Below are 15,403 nucleotides of genomic sequence, written 5' to 3'. Positions count from 1 at the left end.
TATGATATAGCTAGTATAAGTGTGTCAACACCCTATTTTACAGCCTATTTAGAAATAGCTGCATTGCTTCCATAGCCTGTATTTTCTATTTCGTACAGCATAGCCTAGTACAACAGAGAGCACACGAAGCCTAGGGGTGCAATTCTGTTGCGCTAGATCTCCGTGGTGCATGCGCGTCGGTGCAGGGATGTCAGCGTATTCTGAGAAGAGATCATCCCTCGGTGCTGCGTGGTAGAGAGCTGAACATAGCTGTAGAAGAGAGTGGGGAGAGGAGAAGCGTTCTGTGTAGAGGGAACACCGGGGAATCGTAATCAATGAGGGTGCAAGCAAAATTAAAATAGAAGGCGTATTCCAAACGTTGAAACACCTTTCACGGAAGGGTGATAAGGGCCAAGGACCGAGAGAAACGTTTTCCCTCATTTAATTATAATCTGTAAAGGAGCGACATATTCCCTTGCAATCATGGGGAACCGGGGGATGGAAGACCTTATTCCTCTGGTGAATAAAATGCAAGATGCCTTTTCGGCCATCGGTCAAAATTCTCAGTTGGACCTGCCTCAAATTGCTGTGGTTGGCGGGCAGAGTGCAGGGAAAAGCTCGGTGTTGGAGAACTTCGTTGGGAAGTAAGTGGTTTTGTGTTTTTGGACGCAAATGCATCTCTCCGTTATCAAAGTCTCCTAGGCTGCAATGGTTCTTGCACACCTACCCATCCCCATCCTCCCGTTCCATTGGCTTAGCTCCAGCCATGAGATCCATTGGATAACTTTAACATGATATAGAATGTCTTAAATAAAGATGATTTGCTGCAATTATTGTCTTAGAATCACCAGTCCCTCTTCGAGAGTAGCCATGAGGGAATCTAAACATATTATTTGGTTACATAAAACCTTCCCTGTAGTCCACAGGCTAATTGCTGCAGTATGTACTGGTAGAGTACCAAACCAAAATGGACGTTTTGATTTTCTTGTTGGTGCTCCCTATTATAAAATCATTGTATATATTTATAAACAATATTAATTGCAATATTTCTTGGCAAATTCTTTAGTTCCTATATGGTACTATTTTCAATGTTTGTCATAGTGCAAATCTACATTACATATAAAATAATCCCTCACTATTTTGCATTTCCTTTGATATTACAAATAGCCTATTGTATATTGGAGATTACCAGTTCTTACAGACATCATAAATGTACCGGTTTAAAGGGGGTCGAATGGGGTGCGCATTTCCCTCCATTCTCAGTTTTTCCACCTTGTCCTCAGGGCTCATAGCACATTGGAGGCCAAGGCCCCATATGTAGGGCCTTGTAAACACACAATTCCAACAAGAAAGCTTCATGTGTGGTTGTTTTTCAGACAGGGTTTCAATTTTGTCATTCATTAGCCAAACACTCAGCCCACAAAATATAGATATTATGTGTATCTGATACACACCTGGTGTGAGATATGAATAGACTACATAACATGTTTTTTTGTGGCCAGTTAATTATGTCATAGTCCCTGTCATAGACCCTCTCACGGAGTTGATGATGGATAAACCGCATATCTCCAGGGACACAACCCCGCTATACTCTGCAGTATGACCTTGCGAAAATACATAGAGAGGGGAGAGAGAGTCGCTCTGAGCCCTTCGTCTTCAGCTCCCCATCCATCTGTTAGTGCTTAGCTAGGCTGCTGCACCCGCTCAGCACCAGGCAATGATACAGATGAAGGATCTTAATTTGATCACTATTTTGTTGCTGAGAATTTTCCTGCACATAGGAAATGCAAACCTGTAGTGTATTCAAGGTTTAAAAAGGCTTCTAAAGTTTGTAATTTCCACTTTAAAATGTCAGACTAGATTAAAATGTGTCAAAACCTACAAAAAATCCCCATGAATTATAATCCGCATAATATATTTCATGTTGCTGCAGGATTATTATCTCCTACCAAGGCAGGGACATAATACAGCAACTACCCTGAGACTTATTATATGGATTGGGGCATCACGTCCCGTAGCCATTTCCTTGGTCATTCCAGGTCATATCACAACCAAATGTAAATTAACTCATTTGGAGATACATTATTAAAGGGATACTGTGAGATTCTGGAAACCATTTTTCTGTCTCTGCGTGCAGCACAAAGGAAATTAGCATACGCTAGCGTACTTATAGACATCCAGTCATTGCGCTAACGGTAGTTAGAATTGGCTCGCAAAATTACCTTTAACTTCTACATGCAGTCGCAGAGACATAAAATGGTATCCATGAGTTCCTCGGACTCTGGGTAAGTAGAAAAATGGCTTAATTGCCAGAATCTCGCAGTATCCCTTTAAACATATCCTTGCACACTGCAATACATGAAGAATGAAATTCATTTCTGTGCAATTGAATCTGCATCCACCACCAATATGGGATGTGAACGCAAACTTTGCCACATGGTGCAAAGCTAATTTCATTCAGTGATGTTGATTGTTGCTTGGCACCTGCCTTTGATTGCTTGATACCCATTACAGATAAACAGTACATTAATAGAATTTCATTGTTTGTTAACACAGTGCAATGTGAAATATAGGTCAGTCGGAGTAATAACCGAGAAATGGTCTTGTCAGCATCTTAGATGTTCTAGTGATTGAGGTCCACTCCACTGTTAACAGCCCTGTTTAGGGTCCCTTTGCACCAGTTATCAGTATAGTGGGAATTATGGGCAAAACACTATGACCATCTAATCATTATCTTAAATATTCTTACTCACTTCCTTCAATAATAAGGCTATAGATAGTCACGTTAACTATGATCATTACAGACAGCAATAGTAATGGCATCTTTTTGTAGGTGCCAACGGAGGCGCCGCCATGGCTCATTGACCAATGCCTATGGCGAAATTAATGTGTTTTTTTAAATGCCGAAAATAAGGTCTGTGGTAAACACAGGCTTAGGAGATCTTATATGCTTTGTTCTGTGAGATAATCTCCATCAGCTAACATCCCTTTTTGTGAATTTTGAAGCATTTATGTAATCAAAACAAGTCAAAAGCTAACGATGTGCTAACATGTAAAAAATAAAACTACACCTCAGGTCGCAAGCCTTTGACGTCTAGCTAACAGGCTTAGCTTACTTTATCAGACGTACTCAAAGTCTCCTCTGGAAAACATTTTTTGGGAACCAATAACACTAGCACCATCCTGCTGAAGAGATATGGTTGCAGCCTGGAGGAAAACAATCATTGCGTTTTCGTTCAAGCTGGTGAGCAGAAAGCTAACTAAGCTAAATATCTTTTTGACAGACTAGTGTAGTGTAGACTAGTTTTCATGGTCAGCATAGTGACATGAGACATTTTGCGACTAATGTTGGAGTTAAATTTCTCTGGCAAACCCTGACATTTGTAGCTGAAATTGTTGGCATTAAGTAGGAGTAGGGGATAATGTAATGTCAGTCTGCTCTTCCTGACCAGCTGCACTGATGTCATCTGGGTCTTCTTGATCACAGGCTACTGCCACACCCCCTCCCTGCTGTTTTCTATTATGTAGTTATTCCCTCCGCAAGGCAAACCAACAACCGAAATGTATAGAGTATAGAGACAAAGTGGAGTCACAATTCAACGGCTCAGACACAAGACATATGTGGCAAGGTCGACAGACAATCACGGACTACAAAATGAAAACCAGCCACGTCGCGGACACTGACGTCTTGCTTCCAGACAAACTAAACACATTCTTTCCCCGCTTTGAGGATAATACTGTACAGTGCCACGAGGTGGCCCGCTACCAAGGACTGTGGGCTCTCCTTCTCCGTGGCCAACGTGAGTAAGACATTTAAACATGTTAACTCTCGCAAGGCTGCCGGCATCCCTAGCCGCGTCCTCAGAGCATGCGCAGACCAGCTGGCTGGTGTGTTTACGGACATATTCAATCTCTCCCGATCCTAGTCTGCTGTCCCCACATGCTTCAAAATGGCCACTATTGTTCCTGTACCCAAGAAGGCAAAGGTAACTGAACTAAATGACTATCGCCCCGTAGCACTCACTTCTGTCATAATGAAGTGCTTTGAGAGACTAGTCAAGGATCATATCACCTCCACCTTACCTGTCACAATAGACCCACTTCAATTTGCTTACCGCCCCAATAGGTCCACAGATGATGCAATTGCCATAACACTGCACACTGCCCTATAACATCTGGACAAGAGGTATGCCTATGTAAGAATGCTGGTCATTGACTATAGCTCAGTATTCAACACCATAGTACCCTCAAGCTCATCATTAAGCTAGAGGCCCTGGGCCTCAACCCCGACCTGTGAAATTGTGTCCTGGACTTCCTGACAGGCCACCCCCAGGTGGTGAAGGTAGGAAACAACACCTCTACTTCGCTGATCCTCAACACTGGGGCCCCACAAGGGTGCATGCTCAGCCCCCTCCTGTACTCCCTAATCACCCATGACTGCATGGTCATGCATGCCTCCAAATCAATCATCAAGTTTGCAGATGACACAACAGTAGTAGGCTTGCTTACCAACAATGACGAGACAGCCTACAGGGAGGAGGTGAAGGCACTCGGAGTGTGGTGTCAACAAAACAACCTCTCACTCAACGTCAACAAAATAAAGGAGATAATCGTGGACTTCAGGAAACAGCAGAGGGAGCACCCCCCATCCTTATCGACGGGACAGCAGTGGAGGAGGTGGAAAGTTCCTTGGTGTACACATCACGGACAAACTGAAATGGTCTACCCACACAGACAGTGTGGTGAAGAAGGCACGACAGTGCCTCTTCAACCTCAGAAGGTTGAAGAAATTTGTCTCGTCACCTAAATCCCTCACAAACGTTTACAGATGCACAATTGAGAGTATCCTGTCGGGCTGAATCATTGCCTGATACAGCAACTGTACCGCCCACAACCACAAGGATCTCCAGAGGGTGGTGCGGTCTGCACAACGCATCACTGGGGGCAAACCACCTGCCCTCCAGGACACCAACAGCACCCGATGTCACAAGAAGGCCAAAAAGATCATGAAGGACAACAACCACCCGAGCCACTCCCTGTTCACCCCGTTACCATCCAGAAGGTGAGGTCAGTACAGGTGCATCAAAACTGGGACCGAAAGACTGAAAAACAGCTTCTATCTCAAGGCCATCAGTCTGTTAAACAGCCATCACTAACACAGAGAGGCTGCTGCCTACATACAGACTTGAAATAATTTGACACTTTAATAAATGGATCACTAGTCACTTTAATAATGCTGTTTTAATAATCTTTACATATCTTGCATTTCTCATATATATATGCTGTATTTTATACAATTTTATACCATCTATTGCGTCTTGCCTATGCTGCTCTGTCATTGCTCATCCATATATTTATATGTATATATTCTTATTCCTTTACTTAGATGTGTGTATTAGGTAGTTGTGGAATTGTTAGATTACATGTTAGATATTGCTGCACTGTCGGAACTAGAAGCACAAGCATTTCGCTACACTCACAATAACATCTGCTAACCATGTGTATGTGACCATTACATTTGATTTGATTATATTTTTGACACACTCTCTCACTGTCAATCCTACTCTCACTGAAACAATCATTTAATGCTCTCTCTACTGGGGCCTTGCTGTAATCTGTTGGCCTTTGGATTTTTAATAGAAATTATCAGCGTGTAGCAGGGATGGGGCTCAATTTGTAGATGCAGACAGAGACAGTCTCTGTCTGTCTGGATGTGTGGACATACAGAGTACCCTTCTGTTGGCACTGGGGTTTCCTGATAACTTGGAGAACATCAGACAATGTTGTGTCAGTCCATTCACTCCCCTGACCCCGTGGTGTCATCATTGGCATTACAGGGATCTGTTGAAACACTGAACGATTAGAGGAGTGAGAGAGAGAGAGATTCAGGCCACAGGGTATCATGGAAGTAACATCTCTGTCATGAGAGGTACATAATGCTGTCACAATAATTACATGATATAGGATGGAAATAGTGATGACTGCTTCTAACACTGACATTATACAGCCATGACAACAATCATAGCTTTTTGCTGATCAATTATGAGTTTCATCTTGCATTCAGATATCCTGTAGAGGCACATTTTCCCATTTCCCATTTAGATTTTGTCATTTCTCAATGTTTGTCCTTGATATGCTGACTTGCAGGAGATGTAAAATGACTATTCATCAAACAGTCATAGCACTAGTTCAATTCTCTGTACACCATAATGGAATATTCAGTATACATTTCTCACAAATCAATACAAGAGAAAAATAAACAATATCTTTGTAATAATAGCACATAGCAGGTGTGGTTATGAGTTAACTCATAATGACTGTAGAACTCATCATTATCCCCCGAGCACAGCCTCCCAGCATTGATATTTCTGGTGGGTGTGACAGCCTTTGGTTTGGTGAGATGCTCTGTGAATTACAAGTACACATAACAGACAGTCACTTATATGAAAGGCAAATGGCACTATTAGGACTTGGATATTTGTCCTTGTCCTGTCCTTAGCCCCAGACCCCTGTGCTGCCGTAAGGGAACAGCATCGCAGTAGAGATGTGACACACCATAATGCAATACAGTTTATGTCATACACAAAATGGCCTCCCAGTGTATTTCCTGGAAGCTGCCGGACCCCATATCCGTCAATCATGTCCTTCTGGTCTCTGATTGGCATGCCGGGCCTTGTTTTTTTACAGCTATTGGCTGATTTTAGGGGAGAAGATGACAGGTGTCCGTAAATCAATGCGCACTTCCTCCTTTCTCTTGCTCTCTCCCTCTCCATCTCCTGATATGTGTTTAATTAGCACAGAACCACCATCATCACAGAGCAGGGCCCTGCACTAGCTCCCAGACTCTGACACAGAAGTCAAACAGCTGGGGGACATGTGGCCATACTTCGGTAGAAGTCTCAGTTAAATCTCTGATCCAGGGCAAGGTTTCCTTTTCTAGTCTTGATAATTAGGACCAGGACATCTGGATAAATCAGATCACAGACCAGTTTATAGAGGAGTACCACCACCACCACTATAACTGGATTCCTATATCCATTGGTGGTAATACTCTAGGTATAAGGTGCATTTGGAAAGTTTTCAGAGCCCTACATTTTTTTCACAATGTGTTACGTTACAGCCTCATTCTAAAATAGATTTAAAAAAAAATGTTTTACTCATCAATCTACACACAATACCCCATAACCTGAAAACAGGTTTTTATTAAAAATAAAAAACAAAAATACCTTCATATAGCTATTCAGACCCTTTGCTATGAGACTCGAAATTGAGCTCAGGTGCATCCTGTTTCTATTGATCATCCTTGAGATGTTTCTGCAACTTGATTGGAGTCCACCTGTGGTAAATTCAATTGATTAGACATGATTTGGAAAGGCACACACCTGTCTACATAAGGTCCCACAGTTGACAGTGCATATCAGAGCAAAAGCCAAGCCATGAGGTTGAAGGAATTGTCCTTAGAGCTCCAAGACAGGATTGTGTCGAGGTACAGATCTGGGGAAGGGTACCAACACATTTTTGCAGCATTGAAGGTCCCCAACAACACAGTGACCTCCATCATTCTTAAATGGAAGAAGTTTGGACTCTTCGTAGATCTGGCCGTCCGGCCAAACTGAGCAATTGGGGGAGAAGGGCCTTGGTCAGGGAGGTGACCAAGAACCCAATGGTCACTCTGACAGAGCTCCGGAGTTCCTCTGTGGAGATGGGAGAACCTTCCAGAAGGACAACCATCTCTGCAGCACTCCACCAATCAGGCATTTATGGTAGTGGCCAGACAGAAGCCACTCCTCAATAAAAGGCACATGTCAGCCTGCTTTGAGTTTGCCAAAGGGCACCTAAAGGACAGACCATGGGAAACAAGATTCTCTGGTCTGATGAAACCAAGATTGAACTCTTTGGCCTGAATGCCAAGCATCACGTCTGAAGGAAACCTGGCACCATCCCTACGGTGAAGCATGGTGGTGGCAGCACCATGCTGTGGGGATGTTTTTCAACGGCAGAGACTGGGAGACTAGTCAGGATCGAGGGAAAGATGAATGGATCAAAGTACAGAGAGATCCCATATGAAAACCTGCTCCAGAGTGCTCAGAACCTCAGACTGGGGCGAAGGTTCACCTTCCATCAGGACAACGACCCCAAGCACACAGCCAAGACAACGCAGGAGTGGCTTCTGGACAAGTCTCTGAATGTCCTTGAGTTTCCCAGCCAGAGCCCAGACTTGAGCCTGATTGAACATCTCTTGAGAGACGCTCCCCATCCAACCTGACAAAGCTTGAGATCATCTGCAGAGAAGAATAGGATTAACCAAGCTTGCCAAGCTTGTAGCTTTATACTCGAGGCTGTAATCACTGCCAAAAGTGCTTCAGCAATGTACTGAGTAAAGGGTCTGAATACCTATGTAAATATGACATTTCAGTGTTTTATTTTTACAAAATTTGCAAAGATTTCTGAAAACCTGTTTTTGCTTTGTAATTATGGGGTATTATGTGTAGATTGATGAGGAGAAAAAAAATGATTTAATCCATTTTAGAATAAGGCTGTAACGTAACAAAATGTGGGAAAGGTCTAGAGGTCTGAATACTTTCTGAATGCATTGTATAAAGAATACTACTGAAATCAGAGATGATTGTAAGATGACAAACTGTGCATATGTTCAATCTAACAAAATAAAACTCACATATTACTGTTTGATGGCATCAAGGCAGGCTTCAAATCAAGTGAATACCTTCTAATACAGGGGAAGCTGCTGTCAGAACTAAACTCCAAAGAGATGCGTTTGGGCAGAATCAATCAAGTATAATTAGGAGGTGCAAGGCTGGAGAACAGTGGTTGTTTCACATAGTGAACCGACAACAATATCCATAAAACTTCATTATGGAGAATGTAGGAGGCAGGCTGCGTTGTGGCCACCAGACAAACAAACAAAGGAATCATCATTCACCAGGAACCTCATAGTGGAGACGTCACACAAACTGTTATCCTATCACGGTGGCCCCCGAGAGGACCTAATGTGCCTAAGGGACAGTTGGGGAACAGACACCAGTTATAAACATTATGGTGCAATTCCTCCGACGGTTGATACCTCAATGATTAGTTTAATTTTTCCCTCATATCTCACCTGCCCCTATCAGATGAACAGGGGTTGGTTGATGGCTGTTTAGTGTACAGAGCCTGTCCTTTTCTCTGAGGCTGCTTTCAGGACCTAGGAGAGCTCTTCAGAGGAATGACACACAACAGTAGACCCACAATAGCAACTCAATCAGGGAGTACTGCAGTAGACAGACTATCACAGTGATCTCTGGCCCGAGTTGTCACGTGGGGGATTCAAGACCCTGCAACAAAACTCCAAAGACTTTAAAGGTACTGTAAGTTCAGATCAGCATGAATGTGCAAGTGAGCTCTAGCTTTTGTCTATTATAGTCACTTAGATAATATTGCTCTAGATATGTGCCTCATCGTCAAATAAGTTATTAATTGAAAGTTATGTGAATATCTTTTTCTCAGATCTCAGATTTCTCCAATTTCTACTGATGCAGCTGTTCTAGGTCAAAGAAGTGCTTACTGCATAGTAGGTTGCACTGTTCTCTGGAGAACCCTGTTTAAGAACCCACCTTTACTAGAGTGCTGGTGCTTGCAGCATTTAGCACATCAGACTAGAATACTTACCTAGGATAGTCTCTTTTGCAGCATAGGATTCCTCTCATTTACTGATGAGGCTAAAAAAAGTAATCTCTACTAATCTTCAATCCAATAGACTATTGCAGGACGGAATGATATGAAATAATATGAAGAATGCAAAATGCAAGGGATTATCTGTATCCCAACAAAAGAAGAACAGCATGGGCTGGAGTATGGGCCCTAGCTATCTTTTTCTAATGCTAATTGTAGTTTGTGAGAGTGGAGAGATACTGTAGTGTAAAAATATATCCCTTTACTGATTGACTGACACGCATAGATGAGGGGCTACATGCTGGCTAGTGCTGCTGGGAAGTATAGTCTAATTTGGTGATTTATTGAGTATCAGCATTGTTTTATGTTATCCCATTGAGAGATGTATCACTGTATTTTCACTTATTTTATCGTCTCATTTATGTCTGCCTATTATTGTTGATGAAGGGTGGGCCTAGTTCAAAAGTTGATGAAGGGTGGGCCTAGTTTTACAGTTGATGAAGGGTGGGCCTAGTTCTACAGTTGATGAAGGGTGGGTCTAGTTCAACAGTTGATGAAGTGTGGGCCTAGTTCTACAGTTGATGAAGGGTGGACCTAGTTTTACAGTTGATGAAGGGTGGGCCTAGTTTTACAGTTGATGAAGGGTGGGCCTAGTTCTACAGTTGATGAAGGGTGGGTCTAGTTCAACAGTTGATGAAGTGTGGGCCTAGTTTACAGTTGATAAAGGGTGGGCCTAGTTCTACAGTTGATGAAGGGTGGGTCTAGTTTTACAGTTGATGAAGGGTGGGCCTAGTTCTACAGTTGATGAAGGGTGGGCCTAGTTTTACAGTTGATGAAGGGTGGGCCTAGTTCTACAGTTGATGAAGGGTGGGCCTAGTTTTACAGTTGATGAAGGGTGGGCCTAGTTCTACAGTTGATGAAGGGTGGGCCTAGTTTTACAGTTGATGAAGGGTGGGCCTAGTTCTACAGTTGATGAAGGGTGGGCCTAGTTCAACAGTTGATGAAGGGTGGGCCTAGTTTTACAGTTGATGAAGGGTGGGCCTAGTTCTACAGTTGATGAAGGGTGGGTCTAGTTTACAGTTGATGAAGTGTGGGCCTAGTTTACAGTTGATAAAGGGTGGGCCTAGTTTACAGTTGATGAAGGGTGGGTCTAGTTTACAGTTGATGAAGTGTGGGCCTAGTTTTACAGTTGATGAAGGGTGGGCCTAGTTCTACAGTTGATGAAGGGTGGGCCTAGTTTTACAGTTGATGAAGGGTGGGCCTAGTTTACAGTTGATGAAGGGTGGGCCTAGTTTACAGTTGATGAAGGGTGGACCTAGTTTTACAGTTGATGAAGGGTGGACCTAGTTTTACAGTTGATGAAGGGTGGACCTAGTTTACAGTTGATGAAGGGTGGGCCTAGTTTTACAGTTGATGAAGGGTGGACCTAGTTTTACAGTTGATAAAGGGTGGGCCTAGTTCTACAGTTGATGAAGGGTGGGCCTAGTTTTACAGTTGATGAAGGGTGGGCCTAGTTTACAGTTGATGAAGGGTGGACCTAGTTTTACAGTTGATGAAGGGTGGACCTAGTTCTACAGTTGATGAAGGGTGGACCTAGTTTTACAGTTGATGAAGGGTGGACCTAGTTTACAGTTGATGAAGGGTGGACCTAGTTTTACAGTTGATGAAGGGTGGGCCTAGTTTTACAGTTGATGAAGGGTGGACCTAGTTTTACAGTTGATGAAGGGTGGGCCTAGTTTTACAGTTGATGAAGGGTGGACCTAGTTTTACAGTTGATGAAGGGTGGGCCTAGTTCTACAGTTGATGAAGGGTGGGCCTCGTTCTACAGTTGGCTATGCCTTGTGTACAATATTGTTTTTAGGATAGCTGATAGAAGCAGTTGTATCATTTTTTGTTGATTGTGAAATAATTCTGGTGAGATTAGCAAAAAAAGGATGGGGGGATAGAAACTAGGGATTGAGGTGAGGGCAAGAGTGTGAGGAAAGAGAGCGAGAGGAGCTGCATGAGCTGCCCTGACTGACACTGCTCAAAGAGATGAACTCTATTCTGCGAGTCTACACTGCAGCTCACCAACATGCCCTCTCATTGGCTCCTGCTCCTGCTTTAGTCTGGGCGCCCACCATCGGCCAAGAATGAACCGTTTCATCACTACAATGACTGTACTCTGGAGGTGTACAAGTCGACAAAAACAACCAATCTCAGCCACTAAGGCTGTTGCCTGGGAGATGCAATTGCTTTTCCTAGTTATCTTATTCATCATAGCGTGACCGCAATTGCTGCACACAATGGATCAGGATTAGATGACATTTTATAGTCTGTTGTAAATTTAAAACTGAGGATTGCAATTATTAGACCATACCTAATACAGTGTCATTAATGGCACGAGGTCCACAGACCAGGTCATTCTAATGTGTTTCACCCAGTTGGCTCAGTATGTTGGAGCATTAAAGATCAAGTCCCACCAGTACCATGTGCTCTGAATATGTGTTTACACTAGGTCAGTTTCCATACATGTTATGTTGTTATGAAGTTGCTATGTCAATCAATGAGAGGGAAACCAATGGAGTGGAAATGGTCTGACGGTTATTGGAATAAAGTGCACCATTGCTCTTTTGCTATTCCTCTCAAAGCCTCTGGCTAAGAAGCTGAAAGTCAGAGAATAACATTGTCCTCTCAGGGTTTCCGCTAAGCAAGACATCATATGTTCACATGTGCATGCATGCTTTGGAATGTGTGTGTGTGTGTGTGTACAGTCAATGTGTGTAAGTCAATGATGCTCTGCTGCAGCTGCATGGCACGTTGCCAGTGCTGGACAGGTTTGTTGACCGTGTGTGTGTTTGTGTGTACGAGTGTGTGAGAATTGAGAGTGTATGGCAGAGAGTGATTGCACTGTAAGGTGTGCCCAAACAAGGCTGGGTAGACAAGGTGAAGTGCTGTAGCTATGTGACATTCTGCTATCTCAATTTCTTTGGCTCTCACTCTGTTACTCCCTCTGTGTCTCTCCTTGTTTATTTCTCTCTCTTTGTTTCACTGTCTTGTCATGTGCCTCTGTCTGTTTCGCTCTCCATCTGCATCTCTCCCTCCCTCTCTCCGTCTCCTGCCTGTCTCTCATTTCTCTCTCTCTACCCCCTCCTTCTATCTCCCTTATCTGTCTCTCATTTATCTCTCTCTACCCCCTCCTTCTATCTCCTCTACCTGTCTCTCATTTCTCTCTCTCTAACCCCTCCCTCGATCTCCCCTGCTTGTCTCTCATTTCTCTCTCTCTACCCCCTCCCTCTATCTCCCCTGCTTGTCTCTCATTTCCCTCCCTCTACCCCTTCCCTCTATCTCCCCTGCTTGTCTCTCATTTCTCTCTCTCTACCCCCTCCCTCTATCTCCCCTGCTTGTCTCTAATTTCTCTCTCTCTACCCTCTCCCTCTATCTCCTCTGCTTGTCTCTCATTTCTCTCTCACTACCCCCTCCCTCTATCTCCTCTGCTTGTCTCTCATTTCTCTCTCACTACCCCCTCCCTCTATCTCCTCTGCTTGTCTCTCATTTTCTCTCTCTCTACCCCCTCCCTCTATCTCCTCTGCTTGTCTCTCATTTCTCTCTCACTACCCCCTCCCTCTATCTCCTCTGCTTGTCTCTCATTTCTCTCTCACTACCCCCTCCCTCTATCTCCTCTGCTTGTCTCTCATTCACTACCCCCTCCCTCTATCTCCTCTGCTTGTCTCTCATTTCTCTCTCTCTACCCCCTCCCTCTATCTCCTCTGCTTGTCTCTCATTTCTCTCTCACTACCCCCTCCCTCTATCTCCTCTGCTTGTCTCTCTCACTCTCTTTCCTCTCCTTAGCCTGTGTTGTTGCTCAGTCTGGAGAGCTTGTGTCCTCCTGGTTTGTTGCCACGTGAGTGGGCGTATGTGACAGGCACTCTCTCAGCAGGGGAAAGGGAGGAGGGGGTGGGAAGGGGCAGGGGGGAGGGGATGGGTCTCCCAGTTGGATGGGTGGACTGTCCATCATCACTGCTGCCCACAGGTGACTGGGGAGAGTAGAGGAGTGGAGAGGAGAGGAGAGGAGAGGAGAGGAGAGGAGAGGAGGAGGAGAGGAGAGGAGAGGAGAGGAGAGGAGAGGAGAGGAGAGGAGAGGAGAGGAGAGGAGAGGAGAGGAGAGATGCAGGCTGGGGTTGGGTGGGGGATGGGACGATGGAATGAGTCGTGCGCGTTGTTCACTCGCTCCTTGACTGGGTTTTCCCCTGCAGTCACATGACAGGCTCTTCATGTGGTGAATTATTTTCAGCATTGCGACATGATGTTGTGTGCATGGGTACTATATGTACATGCATCCATCCGTCCTTGCTCACTTGTGCAAGTATTTAGCATGTACAGTATGATGTGCGTGGTGGATACCCCAGGCACCATGCCTTGCCTTGCCTTGAGTCATCCCTCCAGCCATTGCAGTGATGAATGGTGTTTGGGATAGAGAGGGAGATGTAGTGGTGTGGTAGCCTGGTTGCCAGTCTGTTTAGCTTTTCTTTGTGCTTTGGCACATGACATGGAGTACAAAGAGTGGAATGTTAGCTAAAGAGACTGGCAACCAGGCTAGTGGTGTGGTATGTGTGACAGGGTCTGGTTGTTTCGTACTGGCTCCGCCTATCTGGCTAGTCCATATGTTGGCGTTTTTGGGGAAGGCGGAGTAGAGAAGGGGGAGAGGAGACCTGCAGTTTGGGCCATCTGTCCCATACAAGGTGTTACTAGAGGAGAGGAAGGTGCAGAGAGAGCCAGGCTCACACCCCAACAGGAGAGAGACAGCAGACAGGAAATTGATTTTACACAGTAGGAAATGGAACTGTTGTTGACTAGACAATGCTGCCAATGCTTTATCTGTTTCTCTCTGTTCAGGTAGCGATATGAAATAGATAATATCCTTAAATGATTGTAATGACATAGGTTAGGTGTGTGTGAACAGTCAGTAGCAGCCTACACACTCACAGTTTACAGGACACCATGAGATTCTATCTGAGTGCATGTCCCTACTAGACCGCTGTTGTTGGTCCAAATGTGTAAGTGGATTAGACTAGTGTGAGGTCAGCTGGTAATGTAGCAGTATACATGGAAACAGCACCACCAGAGGAACTACTGCTGTTACGTAATACAGTGTCCTCTAAACCATCCAGAAGAAAACACAGATACAATGTTCTGAGACACACAGACACACAGACACACAGGCATGTAGACACACACACACACACACACACACACTCAGCCACTTCATGACCACATTGTGTACCATACTATCTGCATGTTCCCAGTTTCACAGATAGCTGGAGGCAGATGAAGAGACACTCATATATCTCTCTTTTTCTCTCTATCACTCACTCTATCTTTCTCTCTCTCTCTTTCTCTCTATCTCATGCAAGCTCTTTCTCTCCTTATTTTTCTGAGCCAGAGCCGCTAATTGAGCTGCTAATTATTTTAAGGAAGATGAAACTGTGCTGATAAACCACGTTGAGAAGAGCTTCAGAGGGAGTCTGCTAATGTGTGAAGAATGTCTTCTGAGAGCCTTTGAACCTTTTAAAGAGCTAACATGGACTTTGTCCTAGAGGACAGAAAACCCAAATGAAGAAATGTGAAATCTCTCCTACCACTCCATGACATGGAGAAGGAATGGCGAATCAATCATTTTGTGTGTAATATCCGTCCGAAGATGTGTCATTCCTAACATTTTTCACACACTCTTTGTCTATGATATTGGTGAACACCTAGCAGAGTGTAAAGTGCT

The 15,403-nt window shown here is 44.2% G+C and overlaps 1 protein-coding gene across 13 annotated transcripts in view; it reads left to right on the top strand.

Moving 5' to 3' along the window:
* The first annotated feature begins 148 nt into the window (after window positions 1-148).
* LOC112219316 (dynamin-1-like) overlaps window positions 149-15,403 on the top strand; it is a 94,978-nt gene continuing 79,723 nt past the window's right edge. For 5 of the 13 annotated variants that reach the window (XM_042302335.1, XM_042302332.1, XM_042302338.1 and 2 more), the window contains exon 1: window positions 151-623. In XM_042302335.1, coding sequence (XP_042158269.1) covers window positions 463-623 — 161 coding nt within the window. In that variant the 5' untranslated portion in view covers window positions 151-462. Of the gene's footprint in view, window positions 624-15,403 lie in introns of all 13 variants that reach the window. The other 8 variants (XM_042302336.1, XM_042302333.1, XM_042302330.1 and 5 more) reach the window with 4 other exon arrangements.

The sequence above is a fragment of the Oncorhynchus tshawytscha genome, linkage group LG20 (genome assembly GCF_018296145.1).
Source record: "Oncorhynchus tshawytscha isolate Ot180627B linkage group LG20, Otsh_v2.0, whole genome shotgun sequence".
NCBI lineage: Eukaryota > Metazoa > Chordata > Actinopteri > Salmoniformes > Salmonidae > Oncorhynchus > Oncorhynchus tshawytscha.
This window is presented reverse-complemented; position numbering and strand designations above follow the sequence as displayed.